Source organism: Eptatretus burgeri, chromosome 13 (assembly GCF_056783735.1).
Source record: "Eptatretus burgeri isolate ZD-2024b chromosome 13, Ebu_testis_v1, whole genome shotgun sequence".
Lineage (NCBI taxonomy): Eukaryota > Metazoa > Chordata > Myxini > Myxiniformes > Myxinidae > Eptatretus > Eptatretus burgeri.
The window spans coordinates 41,503,512-41,524,335 of record NC_140973.1 but is presented as its reverse complement, the minus strand read 5'-3'; the positions used below and the strand labels follow the sequence as shown (position 1 = coordinate 41,524,335).

At 41.5% G+C, this 20,824-nt stretch overlaps 1 protein-coding gene across 11 annotated transcripts in view; it reads left to right on the top strand.

Moving 5' to 3' along the window:
* LOC147014292 (enhancer of polycomb homolog 1-like) overlaps positions 1–20,824 on the top strand; it is a 115,657-nt gene that overhangs the window by 75,333 nt on the left and 19,500 nt on the right. For all 11 annotated transcript variants that reach the window (XR_015050704.1, XM_085852172.1, XM_085852171.1 and 8 more), the window contains one exon: positions 721–1,225. Coding sequence is in view for 10 of the 11 variants with exons in the window: in XM_085852172.1 (XP_085708298.1) it covers positions 721–1,225 (505 nt within the window). In the remaining variant the exon portion in view is untranslated. The remainder of the gene's footprint in view (positions 1–720; positions 1,226–20,824) is intronic.

Below are 20,824 nucleotides of genomic sequence, written 5' to 3'. Positions count from 1 at the left end.
CCTCACTGTTTTGTCCTTCCCATGCCCCTCTTGTCTCATGCCCCCCTAGCTGTGCTTTCCGACGTGTGTTAGCTCTCATATGTGTGTGCCTCAGGTGTGTCAGCTCTCATACAAGCCTCGACAAGGTATACAAAAATTATAAAATATAAAATAAAAAGAGAGATCGCTGCTTGCAGTCCCTGCCAATCTGATTAAGTGAAATATCAGACTTGCCAGAATTGAGGCAACTCTTTGAGAATTGCGAGAGAGATGTTTACTTTCACAAGCATATGATCAGATGAACATTGATGCATAATCTAAAATTAAAATTAAAATTTGTGGATCTGAAATTTCATCTCAGCCCGTTATAGCAGCAAAAATCTGGTCTGAGCAGCATGGTGTTTTGATGCGATTCCATTATGAATATTCGTTAATTCATACATGAGACGTATGCTTCATTCACATTGAAATGCAACCTCATTCAGCTCCTTTGGAAAGATTACAAATGATATGAAGAAATGGATTTCAAAATTAACCTGTTTCAGCTTGTCATCTAATCCTGTACCTCAGGTTTCTGAGATCCCAGGTTCAAATCCCATCTGCTTCATTGAGTTGTTCATTGTGTGCTTATGTCCTTGTAAATCATAAAACGCCACTGATTTTTATCACCGTAATGTCCTTGTCCTACAAGTGATTTATCTGACACTCTCACTCCCCACACCATTTTGTTTCCTTCTGTAGGTGCCCCGAAGCCATCCATCAGCCCTGGAACCTTGTCATGTTTTATGCCCACTTGCCGTTCACCTTCCCCACCACACACCTGCCTCATCACACCAGTGACTATTGGTCCAAATTCTTCTCTGGGCCTTACATCCGGTTTACCAAGTCCCAGTATGACCGGTGGCCCGATTGCTGGAGTGGTCACAGCCAGCCCGTTGCTCGGAGGATCTTTGGCAGGGCAACCTCAACTTCCTTCCCCAGCAGCCTTCCCACCTCCAGGCTTACCTCCTTGCCCTGGAGCAGCACTGCCAGGAGTTATGCGTGCCTCACTTCTCTCTACTCGACCAACAGTGGCTGCACGGGGGGTCTCCTCAGGAGTTAAAGTTGGGGCATTGTCACCAATTCATGCTGGTGCACCTCCTCGGACTCCATCAGCGCCTCCACCCTCAACTATCAAGTTGGCTACAGCCGCCAGTGGCTTGGCAAAGGTTTCCCCTGTTGGATCTGTGCTCTCTAACCTACCAAGGCAAGCCCATGACACTACTGTTGCACAAACACTGGCCTTTTTTTGTTTTTTTCTACTACAAATTCAGTCCTATTGCTTCATTCTGAGTTTTATTTGTGTATATATATATATATATGTATATATGTATATATGTATATATGTATATATGTATATATGTATATATATATATATATATATATATATATATATATATATATATATATATATATATATATACATATATATATATATATATATATTGTTATGGATTCAGCGGTGGCGGGATTCGCACCCGACTCTTGACCTCAGTGTTAAGGATTCGGACGAGTGATGTCAATCACACCCTACTCTTGACGGCCAAATGTTGAAGATTCGGCGTCACTTAACAGCACCGCCGTCCCCGGTGTTATAACGCCGGCCGGTTCGGCACAATTCTTGGGTTACGCGCCTCACATCACGATACCAAAATACACCTGTGCCTTGCCAGCTGGGGGAATAGACCCCGGTTACAGACTGGATTTGTCAGAGACCAAGCGGAGTCTCACAGTCCGTAACCATTTTGGTTTTATATCCAAATCAAGCGAATCGTTCCTCGGCGCGGCACGAATAAATTCAAGGCGGCAAATCCCGTATAGCTCAGCCAGATTTATTGAGGACACATCAGGGAACACAACACAAGCAAAGCATTCACGACAATGTTATAATTAATCTATAACCCATTCTTAACTAGAGAGCTACGGATTACGGGTTTCGAAGGGAACCCTTGCGAGATAAACCTGAGACAACATGCAGACAAGACACAGAATACTTGGTGATGCCTCATGGACGAGAGAAAGTGTCGAAGGCACAAATGTGGCTCGTGACCAGCTGATGTCTACGGATTTGAGTGCCAAAGCTCAAACACGCCGCGTGGCAAAATGGCGTCGTCCTTTTTCTTCTCCGGCAACGCTTGCGCACGCAGCCTCGGCGCGTCCAGACCCCGCGAGGTTGAAGGCCCAAGACGAAAGATCTATGATATGCTCCAGCTGGCTTTTCACAAGGTCCAGCATACAAGTCCAGGCCTGGCCTGCTCACCAGACAAGGCCAAATCGGGGTGTTGGGCTCCGCAGGCAGATCGACGGGATTACAAGACGTGTCGTCGAGCCATGAGGTGAGTAAGGACAGAGGCTCGGTGGTTAGATGCAGGTTGAACCTGTCGATGACCTCCTCATAAAATCGATCGCCGACTGACACAGCAGCCAGTTCCTCTCGAATCAGATTGCAGCCTCCCACTAGTCGTTTCTCTTCAGCAGAATCCTCACTCGACACTCAGGCTCAGTTACTCCCTCTGCAGATCGCCGACTAACCCTCAGGTTCAGTTTCTCTCCCAGCCGATGGCAGACAGACCTCATGCAGTCCCTTCCCTGCCTTTTTTTCGGCTCGCTCCTCAGAAAAGTCGATCGCAAAACAGACACCAGCCGTCCCTTTTTCCGGCGCTCACTCGCCTCCCAGCCGACTGCTCCTCCCAGAGTGCTGGGCGGGGACTATTGTCCGGAGAGAGGAAGGAAGAAGAAGCAAGGCACCTCCCGGTCCACCACCACTGTATGAACCCTGGACAGCCTCCTACACCTCCCGACACACGTATAACATCCAATTACCGAACAACCTGCCGAACATGCATTTAATGGGGGATCTGGGCTAATCCTATATTTAATAACGCACTCAGGGCCATTTCCGCAACATAAATATATATATATATATATATATATATATATATATATATATATATATATATATATATATATATATATATATATATATATATATATATATATATATATACACACACACACACACACACACACACACACACACACACACACACACACACACACACACACACACACACACACACACACACACACACACACACACGCCGGGAGACGACATGGGTGGTCGCTATTTAATTGCATACGAGTCATACAGTTTTTGACGGATCGGGCTGAAAATTTTTGACAGAGGTTGATTATAGTGCGCATAAAAGCGCGGAAGCAGATTTTTGATTTTCGAAAAAATATTTTTTGGATTTTTTTTCAAAAATTTCAGTCCCGTTGCTAGGCAACGGTGGCGTCCATAGCAACGGTGCTCAAAAGCATAAACTCGATCCTGGTATGAACCTACCAGTCAAGTTTCATCAAAATAGGTTGACTCCTCTGGCCTCCAGAGCTATCCATTGCATACATACAGACAGATGGAAAACCTGAGAATAAAGGTAGTCTAGCGACCACCCAACTTATATACACACACACACACACACACACACACACACACACACACACACACACACACACACACACACACACACACACACACACACACACACACACACACACACACACCCCAGTGGGGCATGCTTGCACACTGCAATCAAGTACTTGGGTGTATTCTATGTGCAGATATACTAAATATCAGCTTTATATATTTGATGATGTGGATTGTGTGAGATTTATATTCAAGATCACTGGGTTTCAATGATATGCAAGACATAAGACAAATTCAAAATATTGCATATTCATAATTAACTTGATCAAATGACCAAAAAAATGGGCAAGTCGTACGACCCAAAATGCAGTATAATTAAATATGCAATGTTTCAAGTCTGTTATCATTACTACGATTACTTAGTCATTAACAAATTGCTAATTACAATGATTAGTAATTAGAAATATTTCAACCATATCAGTACTTAAGCATATCATAGATCAGAGACATAGACAGAGGAATCGCTTGTAATTGCTTCCTTTCCAATGTATAAAGTTCGGTCTCCTTAGACTGTTTTAAAAGCCCATTGTGCTTGCATTTGGCAAACAGCTAAATAACTCAAATAAATTAACAAATGATGAATCGAATGAGCTCTTTATTTGAAAGTTTACAGCTCGAGCACAGTGATTTTTAATGTAAACACAGCAAAAGTTATAAAATAAGAGGCCGAAGTAGTGCTTGTTACCGTTTCCAAGCAAACGGTTCCAACATCAGCTCCATTGTCTTCCAGCAGTGAGCAGAGAGCATTTAGACATTTTCCAATGGTTTTGTGTTTTTTCTTGGGATATTGGCTTTGAGTTGCATCAGTATGCATTACGCAAAATTTCAGCTTTCTACCCCACCAAGGAGATACTAAACATTTATATCAGTGAGTCAGTCTGGTTAGAAAGATATGTATATATATGTATATATATGTATGTATATATATATATATATATGTATGTATATATATATATGTATGTATATATATATATATATATATATATATATATATATATATATATATATATATGTATGTATATATATATATATATATATATATATATATATATATATATATATATATATATATATATATATATTATATACAACTCATTCTAACCACTCTCATTCACTCACTCACTCACTCACTCACTGATCTCTCCCTCTCTATATCGAGTGCAGCCTGTGGCTGCTGGTTGCATCATTGGTTGGGACGTGGCTATGCCGCTGATGCAGTGTCCCCCTTACCAGTACACTGGTGCTCATTTTGCCGACCTTGGAAGGATGACAGGCCAAGTCAACCTCCTGGTGTATTTTTAATTCAGCCGGCCAACGGGGCTTGAACTCAGGACCCTAGGATCCCAAGCCGCCACCCTAACCACTAAGCCAACACCAGGCTTCACTCACTGATATGAGTGTTCGGTCCCTTCCGGGTGATGTAGAAAGATGAAATTTTGCGTGCTGATGGACATCGAAGCCGATACAGTGGGGAAAATACTAGAACCATTGGAAAGCATCCCAAAATGAAAAAAAGAAATGTAGGTGAGCAACCCGAGATGATGGGGAAGCATGGTAATTTCGCCTGCCAACGGACATTGAAACCGATACACCAGGAAAAATCACAGGACCGTCGGAAAGTGTCCGTAAATGGAAAAAAACAAATGCAGGTGAGCGACCCGAGACAATGGGGAAGCACGGTTCGTTATTGCTGTGCGTGTGCGCGCGCTCGCGCGTCGTCCCTCGAATGGCCATTAAGCTATCACCGGCATCCTGAACAAATTCCGAATTGCTGCCTTGACTAACTACTGGGAAGGCAATGGCAAACCACCCAGTATCACCCTTGCAATAAACTACTTTGACCTGCGTTCAAGCAGAGCACACAATCTATCAATCAATCTTCTCGAGCTCTTTCTCTTTTTTCACTCACAATTGTTTTCGTTTCTAATTACTCTCCTGATGATGTGTGTACATCTGGCATGGATGTTGTTCCTCCATTTCTCTCTTTCACTTTCCTTCCAATTTCTACATTCTCTCGCTTATGCGTTTGCTTTTACACGCTCTGCACACCTCAAATTAGGCACTCATCAATGTGAACCTGTACTCGTGCATTACACTTCATTTTGCTGCGATTTCTACAATGTGTTTTAAGGTTAAATTAATCTGTCTGATTGTATGCTCATTCAGATCATTGTATGAATGAAAAAAAGCATTCAAGGGGAACCCAAACGCTCAGACCACCTCAACGCTAATAATCTATTCCTTGAATACCCTATAAAATAGATTAATGCGTCTTTTTCAGATTTCCGAATTATAAAGTAGGTTAATTTGTGATTAAAAGTCGAAATCTTCTTCAGATTAGCCGTGAAGTTACACCATGAAGGTGAGTGCCACTTGTGTATCGTTTGCGGGGGAGGGGGGGTTACATCGGAGTACAATTGAACTCAAGCGGCAAATAACACTGAACAACAAAAATTTTTTACTGGAGATGTGTAAAGTGATTTAGACTAATTTGGGTACACTGATTTCAAAAATCATAACCGTTTTGCTGTATCACGTCAGGATTTTCAGTAACAGAAATATTCCCATTGCCTAGAAGTCAGGATTTCAATGAAATTTACAAAAATTCATTTATTCATTTATTTCATCATGAATGCTTCAAAATTATAGAAATTACAGAAAAACTCCACTAGAATGTAATTAAAAATGCTTTAGGCATTTGGCTTTGCGTTTGTGCTGCTCTGTGTCAGTTTCACGATGCAGGAACCAGCAGAAATCGCCCATCATGTTCGGGTTGTGCCGCCCTTGGTAACGCGTCTCCATGAGTGAAATCTCTTGGTGGAATCGCTCGCCGTGCTCGTCCGAGACTGCTCCCAAGTTGTCAGGGAAGAAGTTCAGGTGCTGGTGTAGGAAATGGATTTTCAGGGACATCCTGGAGCCAAGTTTCCTGAAGGACTCCAGCAGCTGCTGCACTATTTCTTCATAGTTGTCCGCGCGCTCGTTCCCCAAGAAGTTGTCCGTCACAGCTTTGAAGCTCCTCCACGCTGCCAGCTCTTTGGGGTTTAGAGTTGTCGGAAAAGTTTCGTCCTTCATAATCTGTCGGATTTGCGGTCCAACAAAGACACCAGCCTTGATCTTGGCCTCCGACAAGGTGTTGCCAAACTTTTCCTTGAGGTATAAAAACCCACGCCCATTCAGATCCATTGCCCGTACAAAACTTTTCATCAAGCCGAGCTTTATGTGGAGTGGTGGAAGGAAAACCTTGGCTGGGTCGACAAGGGCGACATGCTTCACGTTGTGTCGACCAGGTACATGCTCTTTTCGCTCTTCCCAATCTTTCTTCGTCCAGTGATTCTTGTCGTCTCTGCTATCCCAGAGACAAAGGAAGCACATGTATTTCGTGTAGCCTGACTGCAGCCCTAACAACAGCGCCACCACTTTCAAGTCTCCGCAGATGTGCCAGTTGAAGTCATTGTACTTGATGGAATCAAGCAGCTGCCGCATAGTCTCATAGGTCTCTGTCATGCCGAACGCGTGAGCCAGTGGGACTGATGGTTTCTCGTTGCCATTGTGGAGCAAAACAGCCTTCAAGCTGTTCTTCCCCGAGTCGATGAAGAGGCGCCAGTCTGCAGGATCGTGATCACACCCAAGTTCTTTCAACAGACCGTTGATGTCACTGCAGAATGTCATCGTGTCTTCCATCTCAAAGAACTCAGCCATGTCTCTGTGACGTGCTCTGAACAAGGATATCTTGGTGTTAGGTTCAAGTAGATTCCACTGCTGCAGCCTTGATCCAAGCAGCTCTGCCTTCGCCTTTGACAGCGAGAGATCTCTTACAAGATCATTTAAGTCTCCCTGGTTCAGAAGGTGTGATTCTTGAGTGTCGGGTTCAAAAGGTTCATCATCACCATCCTCTTCACCACTGCTTACAGCTATGTTCTGATCAGCTGGAGGTGTTGGAACGGGGTTCTCGTCATCATGAGGCACAGGTTTACGAGCAGAGACGCAGTCAGCGTACTTGATGTGACCTTTATTCTTCTTGTTGAAGCCGGCAATGCTTGTGCAGCAGAAATAACAATCATCATGATGATTCTGCGGCTCACGCCATATCATGGGCACCGCAAATGGCATGCTCGCGCGCTTGCCCACCAACCACTGAGTCAAGGTTGTGTGACAGCTTGTGCAGCAGATGTGTGGTGCCCAGCTCTGTTCTTGGTCCCCCACCTTACACCCGAAGTAGTGAAAGTAGGCGGCCTTCATTTTCACTGCTGTAGATATACTTCGCTGTTGATCTTTTTTGGAATACTGACCACAGACATAACAGAAGTTGTCAGGATGATTGGTACAGGAACGCCTACTCATCTTTATCTGAAAGAAAGAAATATAACACAAGTTAACAACAATTGTACGAAATAGACATGTTAAAGACATATGTAAATTTCATTGAAATCCTGACTTCTAGGCAATGGGAATATTTCTGTTCCTGAAAATCCTGACGTGATACAGCAAAACGGTTATGATTTTTGAAATCAGCGTACCCAAATTAGTCTTAATCACTTTACACATCTCCAGTAAAAAAAAATTTTTGAAATTTGTTGTTCAGTGTAATTTTCGAATTTTTGCAAATATGCTGAGTCGATGCGTCCTTGATGGTTGTAGTAATACAAATCGAGATTGTTTCATGATACACTAATAGCCAAAAAATCAGAGAGATGGCTATATCTTATGGTTATCCACCACAATTGAGAGAAGATGCCATTCCCAAGATTAAGCGGAAGAATCAGCCGTCGCTCAAAACGGTAACACTATCTTTACCAGCTACCGGCACATGAACACGTCTATTTGATTGGTGAATCAAACACCTGTTGCCATTGCCCGGCGGTTTCCACAAGAGCACCGGAAAATAATTATCTATTATCAACACAAATTTCTACAAATCAAATGAACCACCGTCTATCTATAGTGGATAGAAAGTGTGTATAGGATGTCCAATCATCTACTCTGGAAAGATTTGATCCAGGACACAATTACTTTCAGGGTTACCCCCCCCCACCCCTTCACCATCCCCCTGCCATCAACCATCATCCCACAATAAACACCACCCCTCCCCACTCCCTCACAATCTCCATCCACTGGGGAGGGACATCGACACCTCACGGACATGATGATATGACACGACACAAATGGCGTCCAGGAAAAGTATGAAACAGGACAATCTCGTGACAAGATACCTGGTCAGCTTGCGACGGTTGGAAGAAGCATTCGTTTCCCATTATGTCCGAGTGTGCTGGGCGATGTCGGCTGTCTGGCGATGATGGGTATTTCTGCTCCAGTAATATATAAACCAATTTATCAATTGATACAAAATCCCTCCCTTATAAACTGCCAATTGAGTGGAAAATCAAACCCTACTGAGCTGAAGTGATCGTGTGACCAATAGTTTCATTTTGCGAACCCTTCCACCACCTTCTTCTGAATTGCTCGCACAAGTCTCAAAACGATTCAGCTCCACGATTCCTCGGAAAGCGTTTCCATTACAAATTTTGTCTCCAACCGTTCCTTCAAAATCCCAATGATCACTTTCCACATACTGAGAACCATCAGTTGCTGATGGCAGTGGAATCGGTATCTGAATCTGAGCTCGACACGCACAATTTCCTGGTTTTTTTTGTTGGTTTTTTTAAATCACTGATTTAAATCAAGATGGGTTCAATGTGTGATGTCACTGGCGAAATCAAAAATCGATACTCAGGCTTTCTTTGATACTTTGTGATTGGAAAAATAATTTCAAATTAGACCTTGGTTTATGATTATGATTCTCAGTGGTTTTCAGAAAAAAAAGATTTTGCATTTGGGTTCCCATTTATGTAATATAATCTTCCTTTTGGCCATACAGAAAGCCAGCTTGATTAGAAAACACACATTATCCTTCACACACAATGGGCACAGGTTTGAAATTAGAAAAGTGTGGTACTCGATGGATACAAAATGGCGTCTAATTGCAAGTTTGTGTATAGGAACTCTTGCATGCCACCCCCCCCCCCCCGCTACTTTTCAATCACGATCGATACCCTTATTAGTCTGGATTATATTCTCAACTCAAATATAAATTCAACCCGGTGAACCTGGTGTCTCTCAGATTGCATCAGTGAATGTGCCATCCTTCAAAATATTTTAGCTCACCGTTCATTTGCCTTGAATGTCAAACATACCATGGTATAATTATGCAGAGTAGGCAATTGTGTGCTTCCCTTTCCAAATGAGAAATTCCTTTCTCGATATATTAGAAGGAAGGAAAGGAGGGGGGGGGAAGGCTGCATATGAACCAATGACCAAGTGCTACGTAATCATGACGACGACGATGATGTAAACCTTAATGCAGGTGATGCAGATGATGCATTTGTAGATGATTACTCTACTACAGTTACAGTTCATAAATAGTCATGTCAGTATAAACTACGATGCTAAAAAATAAATGGTTTGTCATAAGGAGCTACAAAATGTTTGTTCAACCATTGTAGAACCAAGAACTCTTTAAACGCACTGACGGTGTGTGTTTCATACCTTCATTTGTGTGGTTTATACCATGAATCACAGAACAGACAGAACCAAAACATTTCATCATTACTATTGATAGTGCTAATGGAACCTCATTGAACAACATAACCTTTACTGCATATACCTTTATCTTCTCGCTTTAAAATAAATAAATATAAATGGGGATATTGTGATCGGGTCCGTCTGTCCATCTGTCACATTATCTACAAAACGGTTGTGCAGAAATTCATCAAACTTTGTAGTTGTGATCACCACATGGCAAGAAGGTTTGGGAGCAGTGACATTTTTGGCCCCAACTCCTGATGGATGCCCTGGGGCAGGGTCAAAAGGTCAAATTTCCAAAAAAAAAAATATATATAGTATTTACGGGTACAATTTTAAGCATTATTTGTTGAAAATTTGTATAAGCAATCAACATTGTGGGTGCATGAATTATGTAACGCTTTTTTGGATTTGATCCTGGGTGCCATTCATGTCCTGGGGTAGCATCTTTAGGTCATAGGGATCAAAACAACATTTTTGTTGTTTTTTAAACTCAATTTGATACTGGTCATTCCTCGTGGAATTTTTTGCCATCTTTCAACTTTGCTTAAGATCATTTTATAATCAACTTTTCTTTGCTTTAGAACAGAGATTGTAAATCATACCAAAAATGGAAAAACAGGAAGTGACAGAGTTAAACCGATTATTACCTCCACCGCCGAAGGTGAAGGAGATTATGTTTTCACCCCTTTCTGTCTTTGTTACTTACGAAATCTAAAGATTTCTTAAGTATATTGATGACTTCCGTCATCTGTTTGTGTGTTTGTTTGTTTGTGTGTGTGTTTGTTTGTAGGCACGATAACTCGAACGGACGAAGCTACCAATGTCAAATTACACCACGTGATTCAGGAGGGTGATTGCTAGCGCTGATTAGATTTTGGTCAAAATCTGTCAACGGTCAAGGTCACAGTGAGGTCAAACATTCGATTTTTGATGGTTTGGTGCAGAATCATCGTAGAAACTTCTGGTTTGCGTCGCTACCTTCTCTAGAGACAGCTTTTATTAGACAAGGTCAGAGGTCAAGTTGACGATTTCGTAAGTACCAGTCTATGACTGCTTGTTTGTTTGTTTGTTTGTCTGTTTGTTTGTGTACAAGATATCTCAAAAAGTTGTGGACGGATCCGGATGAAATTTTGTGGACAAGTTCGGTGTGTGACCAGGACGAACTGATTTGATTTTGGTGAAGATCCGGATCTGGATCCGGCTAGTATAATTTTTAAAGTGATTCTTCACCGTTGAGAGATAGTGTCAAAAATGATACATAGCATGATATCTCAAAAAGTTGTGGAAGGATTCGGACGAAACTTGGTGGACAGGTTGGGTATGTGACAAGGACGAACTGATTTGATTTTGGTGAACATCCGGATCTGGATCCGGCTGATCTAATTTTTAAAGTGATTCTTCACCATTAAGAGATTGGGTCAAAAACGATACATAGCACGATATCTCAAATATGTATTGGGCCCGGTGTGTTCCCGTGAATCAGGCATTACGTGGCGGAGGAATGTGCTCTACCGAGTGCCCTTCTAGTTTTAAATGAGATAAGCAGATGATTAGATGTCATACAGAAGGGTGTGATGTGATGTGATGTGATATGAGTTTTAAACATTGAATGTCTAATGTCGTTTTTAAAAATGGATTGGCCTTTATGCAGCTACTACTCGGAAGAATGTACGAATGACTCATTTCTTCATTACCAATATTGTGTTACTTTCTCATGTTAATCACATAAGAGGGGAAACAAAAATCAGCTCTTGCTTGCATGACTGAGATTAGTTTGTTCAATTGTGGGGTGGTGGGGGAAGTACCTATATCTGTAAGGAAGGTGCAGTAACATTCCAGCCTGTTGTAAAAAATGAGCAAACACACTGCACTCACCATTGTAAAATTTTGATGACTGCATTTTAAAATTTAGCATTCTCAAGTGTTTGATATGGAGCCGTGAATCCCTGTGCCACATCAGTACCTGTTGCGAAGGATCTGATCAACAGGGGGCGTCTGCTACACATCCACATTATTTAGGCATCCATTCGGCATTTAACAAGCGTTCTGAAACTTAGCTGAGAAATAAGTTATTTGAAGTTAAAATGCAACTTCTGACTTCGTTAACGATAGAGTGGGTACTGGGTATCAGCGTTGTAGCTGGCAGTGAGCGGTTCTGTCTTTCACAGACTGCAATGAAGCCGAAAGTTGCATTTTAATTTTGGTAGCTTCTTCAGAATTTGAGCTCAAATAAATGGCTTGGCAGTTTCTTATTTTAATGCCTTGCTGCACATCATGAATTTCTGCACATACACATGCATACTACATTTGCTAGTGTGCCCTTGCGACTTCTCATCTCCAAGTACTAAGCCATTAAATATATGCTGGCTCGGCACAAAGTTCTATGCTTGTAATGGAGGATCTCTTCAATAATTGATTTCTGTTCATTTGATTGTTGGCTGCATGTTCTGAGATGCTGGCCGTGTGTGTGTGTGTGTGTGTGTGTGTGTGTGTGTGTGTGCGTGTGTGTGTGTGTGTGTGTGTGTGTGTGTGTGTGTGTGTGTGTGTGTGTGTGTGTGTGTGTTTTTGATTCGGAGGTATTATAATTTGTTGGTCATTGTTCTCCTGTACCATTGGTTGTAAATATTGCTCCATGGCATGCAACTCAAATAGTGTGCCTTTCGTATTGGCCAGATGTGATGGTTACCAGAATAAATTAATGTTCTCCAGTTAGCGATCAGGCATTCCATTGGCATGTGTAACAGTTCAGCATTGTTTTGTGCTAAATGTAGATTCCCAGACTCTTGCACTGTGGACAGTTATTCACAAGTATCGAAATCGAAGGAACACCAAAACAAAACATTGCAATAACCGATCGTTAACTCTTCAAGCATCAATCAAAATACCCAAATTACTTTTTCGAAAACATTGATATATCTTTACAGCATAAATTAAAAATAGTGATGATTATTGTTGTAGTCCAGGAGCCCAGAAGGTTTATTCAAGTGAAAAGCACCGGAACGTTTGACCTCATGGGCTGATGGGGTCATCCACCGACATCACAAAAATGCATTGCTGCCGGGTCTGACCCGTGGATTTCCCCCCCTGAAATCACTTAATTAGTGACGCCATTACCGAAAAACCTAATTTCCTAAATATCTAGCAAACTATGCATGATAATATCACGAATTATGTGTCCATACCTATATTTTCATGGTCAATCATTACCCTGATGCTATGCATATTGCTAGAAAATGTATAGTTTACCACGAAAATGCATGGTTTATCCACTAAATTAGCAACGCCATTACTGAAACCTCACTATCTGAAAAACTGTGCGTGATAATATCACAAATAAGGTGTCTATACCGATATTTTTCTGGTCAATCATTACCCTGACACCTGTGTTATTACTGGGAAATGTGTAGTTTACCATGTAAATGTGTAGCCCACCTGCTCATTAAGCGACGCCATTACCGAACAACGATAAATGGAAAACTTGCAAATGTGCAGTTCACATAGTTAACTTGACGTCCTCTTGGCATTACAAGTCTTCTCTATCACTTTCGTCACTCTCATCACTGTCCTCACTCCAAGCATTATCTGACTCTTCCTCATCCACTGAATTATCTTCCATGCCATCCCATCATCCTCATGTGGGCCTGTGAGGGACTCTGGAACTGAACGTCCTGGATACCAGTCTGGTTCAAAGCAGTTTTGAGACAACTTCCATCCATAGTCTGTTGGACTCGCCCCACCAGTTGGATCTGTCTGATCAGCTCTCTTCCAGATTATTGCCACATAGTGCGCCCTTTTCATATGATAACCAAGTGTCTTGGTGCATGGAGGAAGAGAGGCACAGTTTATCTTCTTTATTCTGGCAAGGCGATCCTTTTTTGTCACCACCACCCATTCGCATGAACGCCTTGTATCTGGCTTCATTAATGTCAGAGGTAGAGTACGTCAAGAAATTTTAAACATGTTCAAAATTTTTGGACGTACTCGGCATATGACACACGTTCCGCATGCGATGGGGATAAGTTTTACACACGATATGCGGACGCTTACACACGTCCACAAAGGCTACTTATAAGCTACTCATAAGTCGAAACACGTCGCGGTAATGTCTGTTTTACGCGAAACTTATTTCTAACTTATGTTTGACGTGCTTTGAACCAATTCTTTACGTAGTCCCAACACACATCGACGTATGTAGACGTATTCCAATGACGTCTTCTCGTCGACAAAAAAAATAAATGAATGTGTTTCTAGCTTACAACTGCCATATAAAGATGTGTTCCCAGCGATTTTGGGAATTGGTATATAAAAATGCTGCTCATAAAAGGGGAACCCAACAGTGTTTTCGAGTCCTTTTTGAGTCGATGTCCATGTCAGCAGTAACAGTATCAGTATTAGTATTAGTAGTAGTTTGTTCATGTTGGCAGTAGTAGGTGAGTGTGAGGGGGAGGGTGTGGGTTATGATGGATCGTCCTTGTGTCCATGGGTAGGAGTCATCTTTTCACCATTGTTCGAAGTTCTTCGCGGCTAATTTTTTATGGGACTTTTTCAACAATGAGCTATAGCTTGTTTTTACGATTTAGGTCTATTCATAACGGGTTGGACAAATGCACAATGAACTAATAATGTGCATAGAGCGCTTTGATTACTTATAGATACGATATACCAACGAATAATTATCGTGAAGCCGGTGTTCACAAACTATGCCCAACGATAGCCTAACTTATCCATATCGTGCGGCAGTTTATCTTTGCCGGTGACGTAGGGTTTGCTATTCATAGGCTGCCACTCAACGATTTAAATGGCTGCATCTCCACTATTGAAAGTAGACGCTTGCGCTCAACAATTGGATTTTTTTACAATCAACGACTTTTAAACGGTACCACTCAGCTATTTTCATTGTTTACAATGAACGATTTAAATTGCTGTCACTCGCCTTTGTTTTTTGACGCTGGCGCTCGGAAATTTTAATCGTTTCTATTGAACGTGCTAAATCGCTCAAACCCCACTATTGAAAGTAGACGCTTGCGCTCAACAATTCGATTTTTTTACACTCAACGACTTTTAAACGGTACCACTCAGCTATTTTCATTGTTTACAATGAACGATTTAAATTGCTGTCACTCGCCTTTGTTTTTTGACGCTGGGGTTTTGAAATTTGAAGCGTTTCTTCTGAACGTGTAAAAACGCTCAAACTCGACTATTTTAAATAGACGCTGCCGATGGACAATTGGAATCATAGCCAAGCTTGACATCGAAGTTTGAACATCCTCGTCATGCCGAAGAAAAGTTTGAAGAATGCTGCAAATAAGTGTCCTGGCCGTGGCCGTGGACGCTGACGCAAGGACGATCCATTATACCGAAATCTTTCAGCCTATGAGTAACTTAAAAGTAACGTCTGTCGATGTGTGGCAACGATCGCGTAACGTGCCAACAACACGTTGATCATAGGTTAGAAATAAGTTTCGGGTACGCTAAACATTACCTCGGCGTGTCTCAACTTATGATTAACTTACAAGTAGCATGTGTTGACGTCTGTCAACGATCGCAGACCGTGCATACAACTTGTGGCCAGCGTAGCGGAACGTGTGAGTCATACGCCGGCATACGTCGTGAAATTTCAAGCATGAAAAAATTTGAGGACAACCAAAAAGTACAACATTTAAAGCCAGCGTACAACGACGTATGGCAGTGTTTTTCAGCGTGCTCTCAATGTTATCAAAACTTACCCATAACGTATTCAACGTGTGCCAGCGTTTTAGAAAAAAAAATCAAAAATCGGCATACGTTGGCTAAAACGTCAAGGTGTGACCGGGCCTTGAGAGATGCCTTGTCCGTCTTCAGGGGAGTTCTATCGCTATGGGCAAGAGAAAGTGGTACTTCAGTAACCAGGTAGCTAAGAATGTGATTCAGATCAAGTGCATCGCTTGTCCCGGAAACAACAGCTAAGATTCGTCCAAAGACATCCCTGACTCCCTCTGCCGCATTCGCTCTTCGTGCTGCGGTCTTAGATTGCTTCACATTCTTTGCAGCAAAGTTCAACATTTTGATCCTTGCCATGGTCTTCAGAAACCGTGAACCATCGACTACACACCCATCCTCGACCTGAAGTCGAAGTTTTCTTCCCCCGTTCCAGTGTTCTAACTGTATGTGTGCTGTGTGTGTGCTGTATCACGTGATACAGCACACAGATATTCCGCTGCGCCTCGGACACCACAGAATGTTTTGGTCTCCTCCTTCGCTGCTCTCCCTGATGATACATTGATGAAATCAGCAGGAGAATAAGTGGCGAATGGGTTGCATGTGTTGTCCAAGGTGTTGGAGAGGGCATTCATGTCAGCATTGTCACGTTAAATTCTCCATTTCCTCCCCTGAGATTAGCTGGACCAGACCAGACTGAGTGGATGGACTAAACATTTACACAGTAAACTATACATTTTCTAGCAATAATGTGGGTGTCAGTGTAATGATTGACCATGAAAACATAGGTGTGGACACCTTATTCGTTATATTATGCATATTTTTCCAGATATTGGGCAAAATAGGTTTTTCGGTAATGGCGTAACTAATTGAGTGATTTCGGGGGGGGGGGGGGAAGCCACGGGTCAGACCCGGCAGCAATGCATTTTTGTGATGTCGGTGGATGACCCCATCAGCCCATGAGGTCAAACTTTCTGGTGCTTTTCACTTGAATAAACCTTCTGGGCTCCTGGACTATTGAGGGTTAACCATGAAATAACTACAAGCAATTGGGCTAGCAGGATAGCTCAGAGGTGTGTGCACTCACCTTTGAGCTGTCTATCCTGGCTTCAAATCTTGAGCCAGCCATAAACAGTCACTTTGGTGTTTCGCACGAACATAACATCGATGCCGTCCATCAGAAAGGCGTTCAGCCGAAGGACCTGTCTGTCAGCACCGCGGACGTTTAAGACACCACGGTATCTTTCGCAGAGAGTAGGAAAGTTATCGCTGGCACCCTGAACCGATTCCAACTTGATACACTTTCGGTTGAGTACCCCATGTTGGAGTGATGATCTGTGCAAATTGGTTTCACCCTGGAAATATTTCTCGACTTGTCTGTAAGGAGTATGGGCCTCTAACCGCAGTACGTAATTCTTTGTTTTAAACTTTTCAAGTAGTTTGTAGGGAAACGGATAATCTACCAATTGTACATTTTGCATTTGAGGGCTGTAGTTGAATTAAGAGTTTGGAGGAAGTTGCAGACTTTTGAATCGTGTATTTGTGTTCTCAGAGCACCGACTGAAAACAAATTTTGTTATCATTCCATTGCTGTTATTTTTGAGGCAATGTTGGAATATGCACAGTGTAACAAAATGAATATTTAATGTTCATGGTTTCAGTTGGTAATCTTGTAAATATGAGATTTTCAAAAAAATTCGCTGAAACATTAGAACAGTCAGTTGTACAGCAGATGAAGGATGGGAAGATGTGGAGGGTTTGATGGATTTTTGCTCTTAGATGGCTGACCTTTCTCTTCCATGGAGAAAGGATTGAGAGTGGGGGGGGGGGGTTCCATGGAGGAGGGTAATGAGAAAGTTGGAGTAGAGTAATATGGAAAACTGAACAAAACAGGCTTGTTGAGCACAGTGCACTCAACATGGAAAGTGCATGACCTTGTTGCTGTTATGCTGAATAAAAATGAAGGAACAGCGACGTTTTGAAGAGACATCTCCCGGAATGCAACGCACATGGCTTGTGTGTTCCTCCACATATAAAGTTTACTTGTCAATTGCTCTTCTCCAATTTGAAACTAACCTTTGAAGCTTTGGTGTTACGTATACATCATCTAGCCAAATCTATCAAAAAGGTCCACGTACTGGCAAGGGCGGTTTTAATGACAAATAGGTGACTCAAATGTGTCTTGTACATTGCAACATATTCATGACCTTGATATCTGTATTCATCACATAATATTAATAAGCTGCCATCTTGTCAGGATCAAATCAGCTATTTAAAATTGAGACAGAAAAACAACAGCATGCAAGTTAAAGTAACATATCAAGTACCTGAGTTTGGCAGTTTTAAACGTTTAGCTGTGGATTCAGGTGATCGTGGGCCCGTAGGATAGGCACGCGGTATGCTCTCTCTCTCGCCTTTGAGTAGGCTGCATTGTCGCTGAGGCGTGGATGTGTCCACTGATCAGCAGCACTCCCTGTAGGTTTGTTGTGGTGAAATATAAACATCATTATAAGATAGTCAATTTATGTTTGCAGAAATTGATTGGTCTAGCACCTATTGAGCCAGTATAAGCCAACAATATTTAATACAACCACGTTTTACGGTTGTTGGAGGTTCTCAGTCCTATTTAGAGATTTGACAATATCTGCATGATGATTAATATTACGATTAACATTTCGTTTTTTATACTCGTACTATATATATATATATATATATATATATATATATATATATATATATATATATATATATATATATATATATATATATATATATATATATATATATATATATATATATATATATATATATATATATATATATATATATATATATATATATATATATATATATATATATATATATATATATATATATATATATATACAGTAATTAAGTTTATTTGTTTGACTTGTATGCACTCTTAAACTGTTGGACGAAATGAGTTGAAATTTCGTGGTTGCACGTTGGTTGTGCCAGGGAAGGTTTGAGGTGTTAAATAAGCCGGGAGGAGACGATGGTTCGCGGGCATTATTGAACAATGCCACGATAGGTACAATTGAGTTTGAGGAAGCCCTACCATAAAAACCTATCTCTTCCATCAAAGATGACCAAATCAAATCGGATTTTTTATATGTTGTACTTATGGACATTACGCACAGCTTAGAGGAAATGAAATTGCGAGAACAAAATCGAGAAAAAGAAATAAAAAGTTCAAGTGGGCGTGGCTCCGCCCACAAGGGGCATGGGACGCCCCTCGTACAAAAAGACACAACTAGACCATGATATCTAGCTTGTGTCCAAGTTTCATCAAGATCGCATTAAACGTCACGGAGCTATGCTCTGGAGAGAGTCACAAACAGACAAACAGACAGACAGACAGACAGACACAACGAAAATAGTGGTCACTGCTGGCACCCGCAAACCGAAAATGCTTGTCGTCGTGGGGGTTAGGGAAGGGGGATGACTCAAGCTCTGTAAATGTGTACCAGATAGCACTACCCGGTGGTGGGAGTGGGTATTACAAATCATTTGGAGATGACTCAAAATTTTGCACTGTACACTGAGTAGAAAGAGACTCCTGCCAGAAAGAGCGGGTATTATGCTCCCATCGGGAGCTGGTGCTTCCTGTCCCATTAATATTGTATGAAACTCAGTCACATCCGTTAGGAAGGGAGGGCCATAGATCAACAACTAGAACAGCACTCGATAGAGCGCATACCTCCACCAGGTTGAACAGTTTACGTTTTGTATCCCACTGATAGGCCGGATCTAGATCCGGACTTGAACCAAAATCGAATTGGCTTATTGTTATCACCCAACTAACTCATCCACCTCGTTTTGTAATACCTTGTCCACAGCTTTTTGAAATATCGTGCAATATATCGTTTTTGGCCCCATCCCTCAATGGTGAAGAATCACTTCAAAAATTAAAAAAAATTGGATCCAGCTTCTGACATTCAACAAAATCGAATTGATTCTTTCTTCTCACACACCCAACCTGTCCCAAGTTTGGCTGAATCTGTCCATGACGTTTTGAGATACCATGCTTCACAGTATATCGTTTTTAGCTCGGTCTGTCAATGGTGGTCACTTTTAACATTCTATTATCTGAATCCAGATCTTCACCAAAATCTAATTGAGTCATTTCATCCTTGTCATCCACCAAACCTCTCCAAGTGTTGTCTGAATCTGTCCACAGCCTTTTGTGATATCCTGTTCATATACAAACAAAGAATAAAATGTCATGCAGAGCACGATACTTACGAAATCCCAAAAGCAAATTTGACCTTTAAAATAATGGGTGGTTTAATTCAGTGACCTGATATGCGAATCCTGTTCAAATTTCAAGTCAATCCGAGGAAAATTGAGGATTTTCGAAAATGGACCGAAGATGTTGCCCTTTTGGCTGATGTTAACCTCAAAAATAATCAGTGGTTTAATTCACTGACCTGATGTGCAAATCCTCTTCAAAATTTCAAGTCAATCGGATGAAAATGAATGATTCCATAAATTCGATAAAGCTGTTGACCTTTTGACCTCAAATTCAATAGGCTTCTTGTTTATGACCAACTATACCATTCTGTGAAGATCTCTTTAAAATTGTGACCTCCACATGATTCTTATACAAACGAACAGACTGAATAACACACACAACCAACCAATATACTTTAAAATTCTTCGATTTTTCCATAAGTAACAAACGTAACCTCCGTCCACCTCCAGTTGCGGATGTAACAACAATCCCTGAAATCGTGTTGGAAGCACTGCCCATGAAATGAAGTGACTTCCTGAGATTTATCTTGCATAGATTAGCACTTTGAGTAACAACTTAGTCATTGGGAATCCCTTTTTAAAATTAAAAGCAGCCTCTGTGCTTGACCACTTCAGCGTTGTAAATGATTTTAACAGGGTGCATTATTCTACTCTGCCTCGGCCTACTTTGCCTTGTTATCCTCGTGCTTTTTTCAAAAAAAAAAACAGGGATATTGTAATCTGCTCCGTCTGTCCTTCACGCAATCTCTTGCTGAACGGTTGTGC